The 14,509-nt window shown below is 41.7% G+C and overlaps 1 protein-coding gene across 1 annotated transcript in view; it reads left to right on the top strand.

The window, feature by feature from the left end:
* The window catches only part of cxadr (CXADR Ig-like cell adhesion molecule), a 41,745-nt gene that overhangs the window by 23,681 nt on the left and 3,555 nt on the right, over positions 1-14,509 (top strand). Inside the window, exons 2-6 of the mRNA XM_037118529.1 lie at positions 2,327-2,496; positions 6,690-6,894; positions 11,797-11,952; positions 12,077-12,199; positions 13,408-13,546. Of these exons, the coding sequence (XP_036974424.1) occupies positions 2,327-2,496; positions 6,690-6,894; positions 11,797-11,952; positions 12,077-12,199; positions 13,408-13,546 (793 nt within the window). The remainder of the gene's footprint in view (positions 1-2,326; positions 2,497-6,689; positions 6,895-11,796; positions 11,953-12,076; positions 12,200-13,407; positions 13,547-14,509) is intronic.

The following is a 14,509-nucleotide window of genomic DNA, read 5'->3' as shown; positions in this document are numbered from 1 at the left end:
TTAAATACTTGATGATGTAAGCAACAGTTAATCACAAAGTTTCTCTATAGCGCTGTGACTGTGTGGTCTGGAAGCACATCTCCTTTTTTCTTCTGAATCTCAGTGTAGCCAACTATTCCTACAAAAGTTTTGCTCATTTGGTCACAGTTTGAACAAACTACAAAAAGTACATTTGAAACGATCGAAAGAAAAGCTGTTTGTGCAGCCAAAGCTAGAGATGAAAAACAAGCTTGTAAAAAACCTTAGTTGCCTGGTTAATGCCAGGTAAAAACCTTCTGGCTAAAATGTTGCACATAAAACTTACGGTGGGCTAATTAACCATGTGCAGATTTTTTTATTTTTTTTGTCGTCCCCCCCAATATCAAGGCTATAGCAGCCAACTTAATGTAACTGAGTTTAAAGTGCTTTTAGTATTCATATTCAAAATGTGAGATACAGCTGGGACGTACTTACATTCATTTGTAACACATTTATAATTATTAAATGGTAAATTAATACTTAATTTAACTTTAGTTAATAGTTATTTGACAGAAACCAACCAATGAAAGGCTTTATATACCATTTATTAAAGCATAAACAGGCTAATTCCTACCTCCTAGTATTACTGTTACATGGCAACATGGTTACTGCCCGGCTACTGACCAAAGCAACAAGCAGTTGTCAGAATCACAGTTTGACCTAGAAATGCAACCTCAGTGCTATTAAAAGGGAAACACCCAGTTGTAATAATAAGTAGGCAGGTTTTGTTACTAACTGATCTGGTGGAAAAAATGGCAGTTTTGAAATGTCCCAAGTCCCAATAGTAAGAGGGGAACACACATCAGCAGGGAACAGTCTTTGAGACAACACCGGAGCGCTCTACATTGAGTGAATGCCCACCCGTTCACTCTTGTTTTTCCTCACTATCTATTTATTAAATTTGTTCCAGCGTTATCAGGGGATGTTGGCCAGGGAAAACAATGCCTCCTCCTGTTTTGGTTGTTCCTTTGTGCCATGATTCTTCCTTCATGTATCCGGGGAAGAAGCAAGCCCAGCGGCAGACTGAATAACAAGATTTCGAAGGGTACCAATCTATATGCAGATGGAGTAATTTCTCTCCAGCCATATTTTGTGCAATCAGTATTTACTTCAGAATTAGAAGTTAAAGCAAAAGTGTGTTTCAACTGCAAGTTCAAAAACCGCAAATTACCAAATAATAGCCGGGTTTCAGTTAACTGCAGGGTCCCCTTTAAATGGCGGGTGCAGGTGTATATTTTGGTAAATAACCGCCGGTTCCAAATAAATGCCGGGTCTAATTTATTTTTTAAAAAATCAAGGAGGAAGACATCTTCCACTGACACTGCACGTTTTTCTTCTTTGCCTTTTTCACATATTGTGCTTGCTTTCTCTCAGTCAGTATGTCATTGATGATCGCCATGGCTCCAGTGCAGCAAAAAAAATAAAAAGTACAACTTGAAATTCAAACTTTTCTGTTGTAAAATATACAGAGGAAAACTCGGGAGAAGCAGCTGCTAGACGTTTCTCTGTCGACCCCAAGGGAGTGAGAGATAAAAAAAAATAATAATAAAACTGAGCTTTAGCATCTGTCCAAGGAAGACAGCAAAAGGGCCAGGCTGCCTGGTGGAGGTAGGAAGAAGGCTAGTGAGGAGCTTGAGATAAACATGCGGGAATCGGTTATCAATAAACGGGCACGCCACGAGAGAGTGTCCCGCAAAATGATCAGGGCGATGGCAAAACAAATGAATGCCACTGTGAGTGACAGCAGAGATGAGGAGTTTGCCGCGAGTGCTGGTTGGCTAAATCATTTCCTCCACCGCAACAACTTCACAATTGAATTAAACGCCTGTCCCAAATTGCTGCCTCGTCCCAAATAAACACCTGGTCTGATAAGTGATTGAAACAAAGAAACTGGAATTTATGGTAATTGTGAAGGTAAACAGGTGACATCATACAAACATCAGTTGCAACTTTATATTGGCCGTCCAAATAAAGTTTATAGAGGAACTATATGGTAGTTATTAACCATTTTCAAAGTATTATCAATGTCCGTTGCAACTTTACAATAAACAATTGCTTAATAAATGGTTTCTAAAGAATTTCATTGTTAAAATTGACAAGATTATTAAATAAAGTTTATCATCTTAATTGTATTCCTTTTTATCCCAGCTGGTACCCCTTCATTCTTTGACTGATGTGATCCTGAAAGGAGTTAGAAATTGCATTCAATGGTATATTTAAAAGATCTTGAAAAGGTTTGTCCACTCATTATTTCATTAATATGTATGTTACACATTGACATTGATTTCCTCTTTGTGTACCTGTCCAGGTTTGGCCTCTGGCCTGGAGATCACATCTACGGGGCAGACATCGATAGAGAAGGCCAGTGGTCAGGGTGTGAAGCTGGACTGTCAGTTCACTCTGGCCCCTGAAGATTCTGGACCACTGGATATTGAGTGGAGCTTGTTATCCTCTGACAACCAGAAAGAAGACAAAGTGGTACGTCAAGATGTTCCCTGCAAAGCATATGAAAGTACATTTTGCAGTAATTGTCTGTTGTGTGATGGACTTTTATCTAGCACAGTTATTTTATCTATGTTCAGTGAAGCCAGGCTTTGCTCTTGCGTTTTGGTAGTTAGTTCACAGAATCTTTGCAACCTGATCTTCTTTATCTAACTTCAGAAATTCTGTCACACACTCCCCAGCAATATGTCAAAAACAGAAATCATTTGTAAAAATGTTTTCTTAGGTTTAAAGACTTTCAAAGCTCCTCATTTGTTTGCACTTGCTCTGTTGCGTTGGTGTCTGCGTGGTTTGGTATCTTGTGCAAGACAGCTGCAAACCATGATGTTAATTATCAATGAATCGGTCAATTATTTTATTATTTCACAGCGCCCGAAGGGACGTCTTCAGATCCCTTCTTACAGCTGTTGGTGAAATGCAATACAGGTTGTACACTAGGCATTTATTTCCTCAAGGTATTGTTATGTAGGAAGTAAACAGTGTACAATACAAATGTAACCTGAGACGGATGTACTTCTATCGGGCATTTGTGCTCACAGACACATTGTGGGAGCGATGGGAGCTGTCTTTAGTCCAGGCAGTGTCTTTCCTTTCCAGCATGGCTCTCAGCCATGGAACGGGAAGACTACACAACTCTACAGGATCTCCACACACCCTTAGGGCTTTTACAGCCATGGAGACGGATTCTTGCTACAGATCATTGCAGTGGTGTGGTCCTCTCCTGTGGCTCTATACCTCCCACCTGTCACAAAGCCTTCTCATCCCTCTTCTCCACTCTCTTTTTCTCCCCCGTATCCTGTGGCTTAAGTTGTTTTTGGCCGAATGTTAGAAATAGGTCACAGGCCCATCATTAGACTTCTCTGTCACTGTCATTCACCCACTGTCTTCTCTGTCCCAACCAGCCCTTCTTTCACCCAGGTAGACCTCTGTGCACCTGCATATGGTCGCTGTGGTCTCTGTTTCTGTACTTTTGACACCAATTACCCCAATCTATTTGTCCTTTCCCTATTCCTTTTTTAGCTCTGAATTATTAGCTGGAGTAGTGGGGAAAGGCAGGGAGGTGAAGTTAAAAGGTTCAATCATTGTTTATTTTTGATATATCAGTGGTACTTACAGTTACATTTTGATATGGTGATTTTTCAAAGGACTTATTTTACCAGTGTTTCACTGATGCTGCAAGGGCCACAGAATTCAGTGTGGGTGGTTCCCCACTCGGGGCCTCATTCTCTGCTTGTCTTAATGCAGCTGTGGAAATATTTCAAATGTTCTCAAATTGCATCTGGTTCCACAGTTTATTTTCTCTATAACGTGCCATTTTGCTGAGCTCTATCTGCACACCCGCTTATGTTGCCAAAACTTTGTAGGAATTTAAATGGGCCAGACATCTCTCTCTGAACGTATTTGTTCTCCTTGACCTATCAGATTTTGCTCGCTTTATACACACACACGCTCACATTCGTATTGCCTTTAACTAATATGAAGTCTTGCTCAGAGTAAATGCTTTATAATTAGCGGCATGTTAATTCCAAGTTACTGCATCCGTATATGTGACACTGTTTAAGATGATTAGGCCGATCTGCAAGGACCGAAGCGACCAGGTCAGTCAAGGAAATGAGAGTGAAGGCTAAACTTTATAGCCAGAGGCTCCAAAATGCTCAGAAACCATGGTGAACCTTTGCTCTCACATGGCTTTAGATGAGCAAATCCAGGCTGCTCTTAAAGGCACTGCCACCATCAGATAAAACTTTAAAGTGGAGAACTTGTCTGCTCTACAGGATCATGTAACTGGGACCTTGAATCTCTGTTTCTAAAGCAGAGAGAATGACTGCGGTGAGCCTGTATGTTTAAATAACCAGTACATTCAATTTTTTGTTAATATTAATGAAGCATATATTCCAGCTGTGTTTTCTTTACATTGATGTAATCAGAAGTAATGCCACAGCAGCATTATCCATTCAGTCCACTATCTGGTGGGGAATGATGTCCTCCTTCATCTGACATATCCCACATATCATCAGGGCCTTTTTGAGGGTGGTGAAGCATAGCTAATGCATGTTGCTTTGTTGGGCTTGAATGAGAGATGCCAGGCATGCCTACAGTAACATTCATTTGCATTTGGCTCTCATTGCCTGGCTACAGATTAGCTGAAAGGAGGATGCTCTCTGAGTATTTACCACCGCTGTGAGAACAACGAGGAAAACAATTATGAGAACTAAATGTGAGTGGTGAATGGGAGAGGAATTTGAGCGGAAAAATGCATTAAAAAAACATAGCTTTATCCCATATATTACAAACTGTCTCTTTTGTCCTTGAGCGCAGCAGCAGAGCCTTTTTGTTTACTGAAGTTATTTCGACTGGAATTTGTGCATGTTGACAGAGTATTGGAGGATTTGGACATAAAGCCGTGACACTGTTTGGTGCAAATTGCATTGTTTGTTAGTAATGATTGTGAACGCTTATGGCCACGTTTTGTTACACTCTTTATATCTTGAGTGTTGAAGGACGCTTGTTCCATTTTCAGGTGGTGATTCTGCTTTAACCTTGTGAAGCTGTTGGGAGCATACTTCCCTGTTAAAGTATGTGGCAGCAGCACTTGAAGTTAAAAGCATCTGTGGGAGCTCAAAGGCAGGCTGCAGCTGCTTTGCAGGTTGTTTAGAGTATACAGGTATCACGGCTCTCTGCTTTGCCTCTCAAATGATCTGCAGCTCTTCCTCTTCCCTCCCTGAGCAACAACAGCATCACATGACAATGACCTCATTTTTACATGTGTCTGATGAAACTAAGCCTGGCCAATAGAGGTCTTTTACCTCTGCAGCATTATCCGTCCGCTGAGAATGGCCAGGCCAGGTGGCGATTGTATCATTGAGTGTCCTACCTGTTATGAAATGCAACACACAGACAGCAGTGCTCTTCTGTCCTTTCTAGCCCCCGCCAGCTTGTCTAGTCATTTGCCCTTTTCATTTTCATTCCCCGGGCTCTTTATGGGATTTTTTTTTCATTGGATCATGAATCTCAAGGTTATTGTGCAGTTCAGATTTTTTTGCTAGAGGTGTGCATGTGTGTAAGCACTCCCATCTGTGTGCCTGTGAAGTGGTCGAGCCCAAGTGAGAGTTCTTGTCTGGCTGAGCTCGGGGCAATTTAATTTCCTCTACTCCGTGGTCTCATCTCACATATTGCTGTTATTACTGCTGATGTTTTGATCCCCAGTGAAGTTAGAAGGATAGGTTTTCCCTCCCCTGAGAGCCAGGAGGAATTTTAACTGCATTACCTGTTTACGTGGCTAATATGTACAAGATGAACATGGCGCCTGTTGCGAGGATGCCTACCTTACAGCTCCAGGAGCTAGTCTTCGACTTGGAACTGGAGCAGAAATCACTGGAGCAACTTGCTGTTGACACCTCAGAACCTCACCGACTGTGTTTCCTTTTGTTTAGCTCTTCTCGTGCTTCTTTTGAGTGCTCTGCCTCCACTGATGGGTTCATTATTCTTCCTCTCCTCCTGCATGTTGAGTCTTTTCCTCTCTCCTCCTCGCTACCCAGGGGTATTGCTGTGCATATGCCTGGTGTTGATCGTGGCATAGAAAAGCCTGTTGATGACTGTCTCCATGGAAATGTGGAAGAATATGCCAGTGTATATGAAAGAGAATGGGAACTCTTTTCATTGTGTGCGTTTCTTTCCCCCTCCTTGTTCTTCTCCCTGTGTTTTTGTTTTTTTCCCTCCTCCATCTCCCCATGAGGTTTCTGCTTGGCTCCACCTGGTCTTTATTTCGAGGCATTTCCGTGCTGCTTTCCAGACCCAGACAGTGTGTGTATGTGTGTCTGTGTGGTGGGGAGTTAGTTGGACAGAATTGGGGGCTACCGCTCTTTGTTGACACAGCAGGTGTTGATTTTGCTCCACAGTGGTCGCTTTGTTTGTTCCACCTTTATTCTTCTCAAGCACATAAAGGGCAGAACAGCACAGGCTGCCAGGCTGAAGGGCATTGCAGAGATAAAAGAGAGGCTGTTTCTCTCTTCCATATATTTTGGTTGGTTCAGTGAGCACAGCCTTTACTTTCAGAAAGCATACAACTGCCGTTTCAAGGCTCTTGATTTATTTGTTTTCTTAAAGCACTTTTATTTTTGCAAACAGATTTATGTTCTTAACTCAAACTCTTCCTCCTAAACATCCAGGTGATCCTGTACTCAGGTGACAGAGCCTACGAGGACTACTATGAACCCATGAAGGGCCGAGTCCATTTCAACTCAGCTGACCCCAAAAATGGTGACGCCTCCATCAATCTGACGGGGCTGAAGTCGTCGGACTCAGGCACCTACCAGTGTAAGGTGAAGAAGGCTCCTGGTATCCGCAGCAGGAAGATGCTGCTGATTGTCATGGGTGAGTTGGACAAAGCACCAAACACACACACAGTGTGTTTTTTTTGTTTTTTTTTGTTTTTTTATCCACCCATGGTAAATTCTCTCTACACAGTGGGAATGCACTAAATCAAACAGCCTTTGCCCTCCTTGGTTATGTTGATGTAATCCCTTCTAAAATGGAGTGCATAACCTTCCCAGAGGCTGTAGAGCATTGACCCCTTTTGTGATACAATTTTCTATTCACTCTAGATGTTCTGTGATTATTTAGAAAATGATAATGCTGTCATTATATAATACCGATAATGCGTTTTTGTTTGTTTTTGTTTTTCAGTATAAATATTTCCATGATTCATATTTTAATTATTGATTTTGAAGAATCAAATTATTTTAAATGCTCTTTTTTTAATGACAGCTCCCATTTTAGATAAACAGAATACACTAAAAATGCAAGCAAGCAGAATCTCTGCCTCAAGGCTTCGTTTAATTCCTATCACCCGCATTATGTGGCCTGCTTAGCTCAGGGATCATCTTTCCACACAGACTGTTACTGTGGGCACACATCACTACGTTCAGAATTGAGTTGGTGTGATGGTGAAGAGCCAGTGTCCAAAGTTTGGGCTCATTTCACGTTTAAAAAACAAGATAACAAGGTGCAATGTGTCTACTGCAAAGCAGAACTCGCGTACCACAACAGCACGCCAACAATGATTCATCATCTGAACCGAAAGCATCCAGTTGTTAACACCAGCTCACCAAGTGTCGCCGACACAAGCTAACGTAAACACTGATGTTCGCTAATTTAACGTAGCCTACCATAGCTAGTTAGAGCGTATGGTATTTGTAGAGGCTGTAGCTTGATGTTGGTAGGACTAGATATCATGTTAAGATGTGGAAACTAATTTGGGTTAAATTGCAAGAGAGTAATAGCCTACACCAAATAACTCCTTTCCACACACACACACACACACACACACACACAGACACACACTCATCTCTCTCACACCATATAGGCCTACTTCAGTCATTATTAATAGGTTATTTGGTAGTAATGGTTAGTGCTCTAGATGCACAAATCTATATCAAGGCGATTACTTTGAAGTGAGTATAAGACTAATTGCTTGGGCTATTTAACAGGCCTGTCATTTTCATTATGTATTATTTGGTATTGTTTAACAATGCAAATACTCGATTCTAAAAATATTCGATAGGTGCAGCCCTAGTTGTTACAATGCCAACATTTGACAATATATGTTCCTATAATATTGACTGTGAAAACTACAACAGTGTGAAATTATTGCAAATGATTTGTTTTCAGACCTTAACTTAAACCTTTTAATAGCACAGGTTAATGTTAAAAGCTGATAATGTAGTATTATTATAAGTCATTTTCATATTGTCAGTGGATATTGTCATCCTGTGTTTTAAAAAAAAAATAATAATAATACATACGTACAAACCTCAAAAACTGAAGTCTATGCACTTAGCTGCCTTTTTATTGCACAGGGTGAGATGCATGACACATCAGAGTTGTGTAAGCCAGATGATTCACTCCCAAGGCAAACACACACTCATACACAGTGGCCTCACTGATCGGTCAACCGACCAAATGATGTCGAAAGTGAATCGCTTCTCGAAACCAGACTGGTATTTGCATATGGGAAAAACAGTCAACCTGCACTGCTGAGTCTGTGTTGCGGTATAAGCTGTGTATTGTGCTCTTATCGCAGCCCTGTTATCAGATTAGTTTCTCCTTTCTAATGATAGGGCTGGCCTCAGAAAATGGCTGCTGTTCCTCTACCCATGATGTCATGTGTGCAAAAGTGACTGCACTGCACCAACGAGCTCAACCAGAAAGACATGAGCTATTGAAAAACAAACAGGTTCCTCATTAGTTGTCCAGCCAATAAGAAGCTTTTTAATAAAAGAGATGAATTGCCAGAGATAATGTGATTATTAACTGTGACTACAGCTGACCAATAACCACTGACACTGCCCTTAGGGAAGTGTTTTTACATCAGAAATGATCTGACCAGAAGCAACATGATAAAACTGAATCACTGCTTATACGCAGGCCGTGTCGGCTTCTCCCTGCAACAGTTTAACATTCCTCACCAATGAAAGAGGTCAGCGAGCCTGCTGATGAACAGTCTGTTGTTTTCATGCCTATTTTGACATTTTGGTCATTATTGTATAAACTGTACGTAAATTTTTCAGTAACTGTCTAACATGATGTAAATACCAGTTGTACTGTATGCAGTATAATAATCACTGTGTTAAAGTAAAACACACATCTCTAGCTAGTTCAATGGAACAACAGAGACAGTCAAACTTGTGGAATGCTCAAAAAGCACCTGTCTTAAACATTCCACAGGTAAAGCAGTTCATTGACAGGTGATAGCTAGAGCCTGACTGATAGTGGCCCATCACAGATATATCGGTGTACTACTACTACTACTACTACTACAAAAAATGTTTGTATTAATGTTTTTTGGGGAGTATAATATGTAGAAATATATGCTTGGGGTAATTTAGAATAATTATTTCCCAGTTAATTGAAATCCCTGTTTCAGTGCATAGATGTCATTAAACACAATGAAAATTAATGGAGAACTCTAAAATATCCTCCTTTACCTATTTTTGCCATTTTATTAAGCCTTTAAATAACCATATCACTACATGGGCTCAGGGACACTTTGTAATCACTTGCAAATGAGCTGTGTTTACCCTCAAAAATTTTACAGTCTGCTTTTATTGACATTTTATCCTGCGTCTTACCTTTATGACAGGGTTGTATCAGAAGCTTTTGTGTCTCCCCTGAAATTGTTTCTTGTAATTTACATATGAGCATTCCATGCTGACTGTTGACACTTCATACCTTTGTCAATATGTTTGCTCTCATTTTCTTTTGTCTTTTCGATAATTTGATTTCAAGTCGATCCTGTTGTGAATAAGACCATCAACTTGATATAAATCCACCTTTCATTAAGGTTAAAATGCAGCTTCCTGTAGCTATAGCGTATGGGTATGTGTGTGTGTGTGTGTGTGTTCATTAGAGAGAGACAGATAGCTGGAGGCAACAGAGGCTGCCAGACTGCTAGCTATTGACCCCAGGGGCAGGGGTGTTCTTAGCAAAGAAACATTGACAAGGAGAGATGAGGACATCTTGCCTGCTCTGCATTTTAGCTTCAGGTTGATCTTGTCACAAGGTGGACGGTCCCATGAACAGGGGAGACGTGCGTGCATGTGTGTGCACAAACATAAACACCCCTCAATTTATACACTGGGTGTTTGCTATGGCTTGTCACAAACACTGCCATATGTGGGTACACACACGTGCTGACACCTGCAGTGAACACGGTGTCCAGGTAGCGTACAGGAGGGAGCGTCCTTTGTTGTGTATTCTCCTCTGGTTGCTGCAGGACATTGAAGTTAACAGGAGGAGAGTAGCCACCTGCAGTTCAGCCCTGCATGTCAGCAACTCTCGCAACTGTTTCCGATTAGACCCCACCTTTACTTTCAGCAGCCAGTCATTTAGCTCCAGACAATCCTCATCGCATCCAGGATGCATAGCTCAGCAGCCAATCTCTTTAACTCTGTCTGCCTGGCTTTAGTGGCCACAAGTCGCTTGTATTTCACTTTACTATTCAACTATCAGTCGTCACTCATTTGCTGTGCCACTCCCAACCACAATGAATACCACAATCTACCGATCCCTCTGTACTTATCTCCGCCACAGGACAGCCTTGTGCAACTCATAAATCAATATTCATTGTTCGTTTACCAGAGTCAAGTTGGTTGTATCACTCTGCCCTTTATCTATCTGTGCTCCTCCAGCTTCTGTCACCTTCTCCTTTGACCTCATCCTTCAAACAAATAAATCTGCTCATCAGACAGCAGTCCTAATATGAAGAGCTGTGTGTTACAGCCCTTGGACACGTCGAGTTGACTTTCACCTTTAAAAGATGCGTTCAAAATGTCATAGCTCTCTGACATTTACTGTGTGTTGCGTGAATGCGAGTGCGTGTGTGTAGGTGCAGCACAACAGCAGCAAAGAGCAGCCCAGTGAGTTAGGAGCTACGCAGCCTTGGCCCCATCACTCCACCATCTGTCCATCAGCACTCGCTTAATTTTTGCTCTGCCGCTCTCTGTTTTACCCCCTCCGCCCTGACCCCGGGTGTGTTTATTAGATGAGTAGGAGCACTCAGCACTGTCAGTCTACTGTTAATCCTTACAGTTCTGCTGCTAAGCCCCCACCCCGCCTGACACCTGGTTCAGATCTGTAGAGCCCCACTCCAGGGTTTTGTTGTTACAGGATCCATTATTACCACACTATGATGTCATCTTTCTGTCAGAGAACACACAGCACAGGCTTGGGTTGTGGCCTCAAAAGTTTTTTTCTATCCAAACTCTCTCTCTTTTTCTCTCTCTTGCTCTCTCTATTTCCTCCTGGCCTGGCTGACTGTGTCTGGGTTTCACTGGAGTTGGTCTGCTTTTAATTTGGGGCGCTGTTTGTTTTTTGATTCCCCCATCTCATCTCCTGCCAACACCCGGACTGACCATGGGGTGTTTGCACACGTTCGGCCTTAAGACACAAAGCTTGCCTGTGTGTTTGTGTGTCCAATGGCACATGGCTCCCTTTTTCCTTGCAATTATTCTGAGTGACAGCTCCTGTAATGACAGCAGCTGTATCAATTACTCTGATTACAGCTCTCATTACACTGATGACTGCTGCTTTGAGCAAGAGTGGAAATCAATTTTAGGAATACACAATACACAGACAGACAACTTGCCCACAACATGGAAGATTGAGAAATAACAGGGTGACAGGTAGAGGACTGTGTTGTTCGAAGCTAATAAGGCCACCTGCTTGTCCTATTTTTCACCTCTCTCAATCACGTTTCTCCCTTGGTTTTTTCCACAGTTAAGCCATCCAAGCCCAGGTGCTATGCCGAAGGCCCCACGCAGGAAGGCAAAGATATTGTGCTGAGGTGCACATCTAGTGAGGGCACCAACCCCCTGCAGTACAGCTGGGAGAAGACCAGTGACAACAAGCTGTTGCCTGCCTCAGCTGTGTTGGGTAATGGACCCCTTAACAAGCACTCCTAACCAGATAGAGAACAGTTTTTAAGTCCTACACATAGTTCCTCTCACTGTTTAGCACTGTCATCTCTTTACTGATGTGTTCTTCGACCTCTCTGCAGATCCTGTGGGAGGCACCATTAACGTGAAGAACGCATCTGCCAGCGCATCTGGCACCTACCGCTGCATTTCCAGCAACCGTGTTGGCACTGAGGACTGTATACTATATCTCAATGTGACACCTCGTGAGTACCTAACCAACTTACTAAGTAGCCTGAATTTAGCTGGCTTACCATTAAGGTCTGTTGCACCTTTTAAACCTGTAGTCAAATAGTTGGCTTGCTAATGGATTTTCTGCATTCAGAATTGTATTTTTGTAGTACTTAATAAAACAGAGGCAATTCAGGCTTTTCAAATATAAGAAAATGTATCAATCAAGGAAGGACATGTTTCAACCACCAGCTTTTCATAGTATATTGTATATAGTATCAAATATAGGTTAGGCTGAATAACAAGATTTGACCTACAAAGCACCAAAATATACATATTGATGATGGTAACTGACAGTGAAGATTCTAGCATGCTAACATTTGCTTCTGATCTGTCACTGAAAGAAATGTCACCAGAGTGATAGTAATTCACCCTGAGGAGGTCATTAATGTCGGTACCAAATTTCATGGCCATCCATTCAATAGTTCTTGAGAAACTAACAATTCTTCTCATAAGCATTTCATCTACCATTTTTTTTCTTGATTAGTTGGCACGTAACAAAACAGTCATCATCAACTGCTTTGTACCATTTTTGGATGAAAAAGTGTGAATCTGGGATCCATTAGTTGATTGTGCATTTGTGCCAAATTTACTTTGCTTTGCAAAAACATACTTTTACTATACCTATGCTGTGTTTCATTCATCAGCACTGCAGCATGATGCTGTTATCATACAAGAATATGGACACTTCAGTGTTTTACTTTTCCTACACCTACCCTTGGTCTTATTATTGAGTACTGTTTTTATCAGTTTGAACTATCTTGTTAGTGTGCTCATCATTCTGGCCCTCACTCTTTTTAGACACTGATCTCATTTCTCTTCTAGACTATTTTTTTAAGGTCCAGATATACTCCATAAGGAGTCTTTCTGTTTGGATTAGATTCAGTGTCTGCATACACTTATGTAAATGAAATATTCTTAATAAAGACCTCTGTTTAACATGTTTAACTTGTTCAAAGTGATTAGCTGAGAAAAGCAGAATAGCTGCTAAATGGTAAAAAATGGTCACTCACTTGATACAAGTCATGAGCACTTAGAGTCATAGTCAAATGCCAATTAGCCTTTAAAAAAATAACACAGCACTATATTTTGAGGTGTTTGCCGGACGCAGACAGCTAGTTATGTTGAAGTCATTGCAACTCAAATTCCGTTAACCAAACCTTTCCTTCCTTGTGTCCTCCAGCCCCCAACACTGCAGGCATCATCGCAGGAGCCATAATTGCTGTACTCCTGATCCTCATCATTATCGCCATCATCCTCTTCTGCTGTTGCCGTGCGCGTCACAGGAAGAAGTACGAGAAGGAGATCTGCAATGAGATCAGGTACACTCACAAAAACATCAATGAGATGTGGCTCACAGATACCCAAAGCTGCCTCTTGATGGAAGAATACTTTGTAGTGCTGTTCAGTCTTTGTTATAGAATGGGAAATTTGTGGCTCAGGTTGTATAACCCCCATTCCAAAAAAGGTGGGACGCTGCATAAAATGGAAATAAAAACGGAATGCAATCTAACAACAGTTTCACCAAGTTATCCTGTGCCATTGTACTTGTACGTGTACTTGAACTCCTTAATACGATCCGGTATTTCAAAAGTCGTGAACATTGCCACAGTTGTGAAAATATAAACTTTGCAAATGCTCACACATTCAAACACATTGAACTTTAGGTGCTGAACAAAATTACACACTTAATAATGCTTCCCCTGAAGAAGGGCCTGTGCCTGAGACATTCACATAGAGGTTATAAATGTTCATGGGAGTATTATCTAGTGTGCAGACTTTATTTTTCTGTGGCTATCAAATGATCACATTCGGTTTTATTCATGATTCACACAACATCTTCATTTTTTAGGAATCAGAGTTGTATGATATTGGATTAAATATAAGCAACAAGAAAGCCAGAGGGTTCCTGTGATAATTACTCTTAGCCCCCCTGCAGTATGACCTGTGGTCACCTCAGACACATGCACAGACAACACGCCTCCAACAACCCTAACAACCATGAAAATGTTTTTTCTCCATCAGCGTTTTTCTTTTTTTTTACCCCTCCTCAAATAAACAGCTGTGGTAATCAGTTTGAAAGCTTTGTTTGCTCTGTGGATCCTGTGTCATGTCTGCCGCTGGTTGCCCCCCCCCCCCCCCCCCTCCCCTCCAGTGCCACCAACGCTAACACCCCACCCCACTCCACCCCCTTGCCATCCAGCTCTCCATCCGGCCCACGGGCTCTGTACAACCCCTGGGCTTACCATCACTCTGCTGCGGACTGAATCTGTCTAAGAGCACAA

This window comes from Acanthopagrus latus, chromosome 13, assembly GCF_904848185.1.
Source record: "Acanthopagrus latus isolate v.2019 chromosome 13, fAcaLat1.1, whole genome shotgun sequence".
Classification (NCBI taxonomy): Eukaryota; Metazoa; Chordata; class Actinopteri; order Spariformes; family Sparidae; genus Acanthopagrus; species Acanthopagrus latus.
This window is presented reverse-complemented; position numbering and strand designations above follow the sequence as displayed.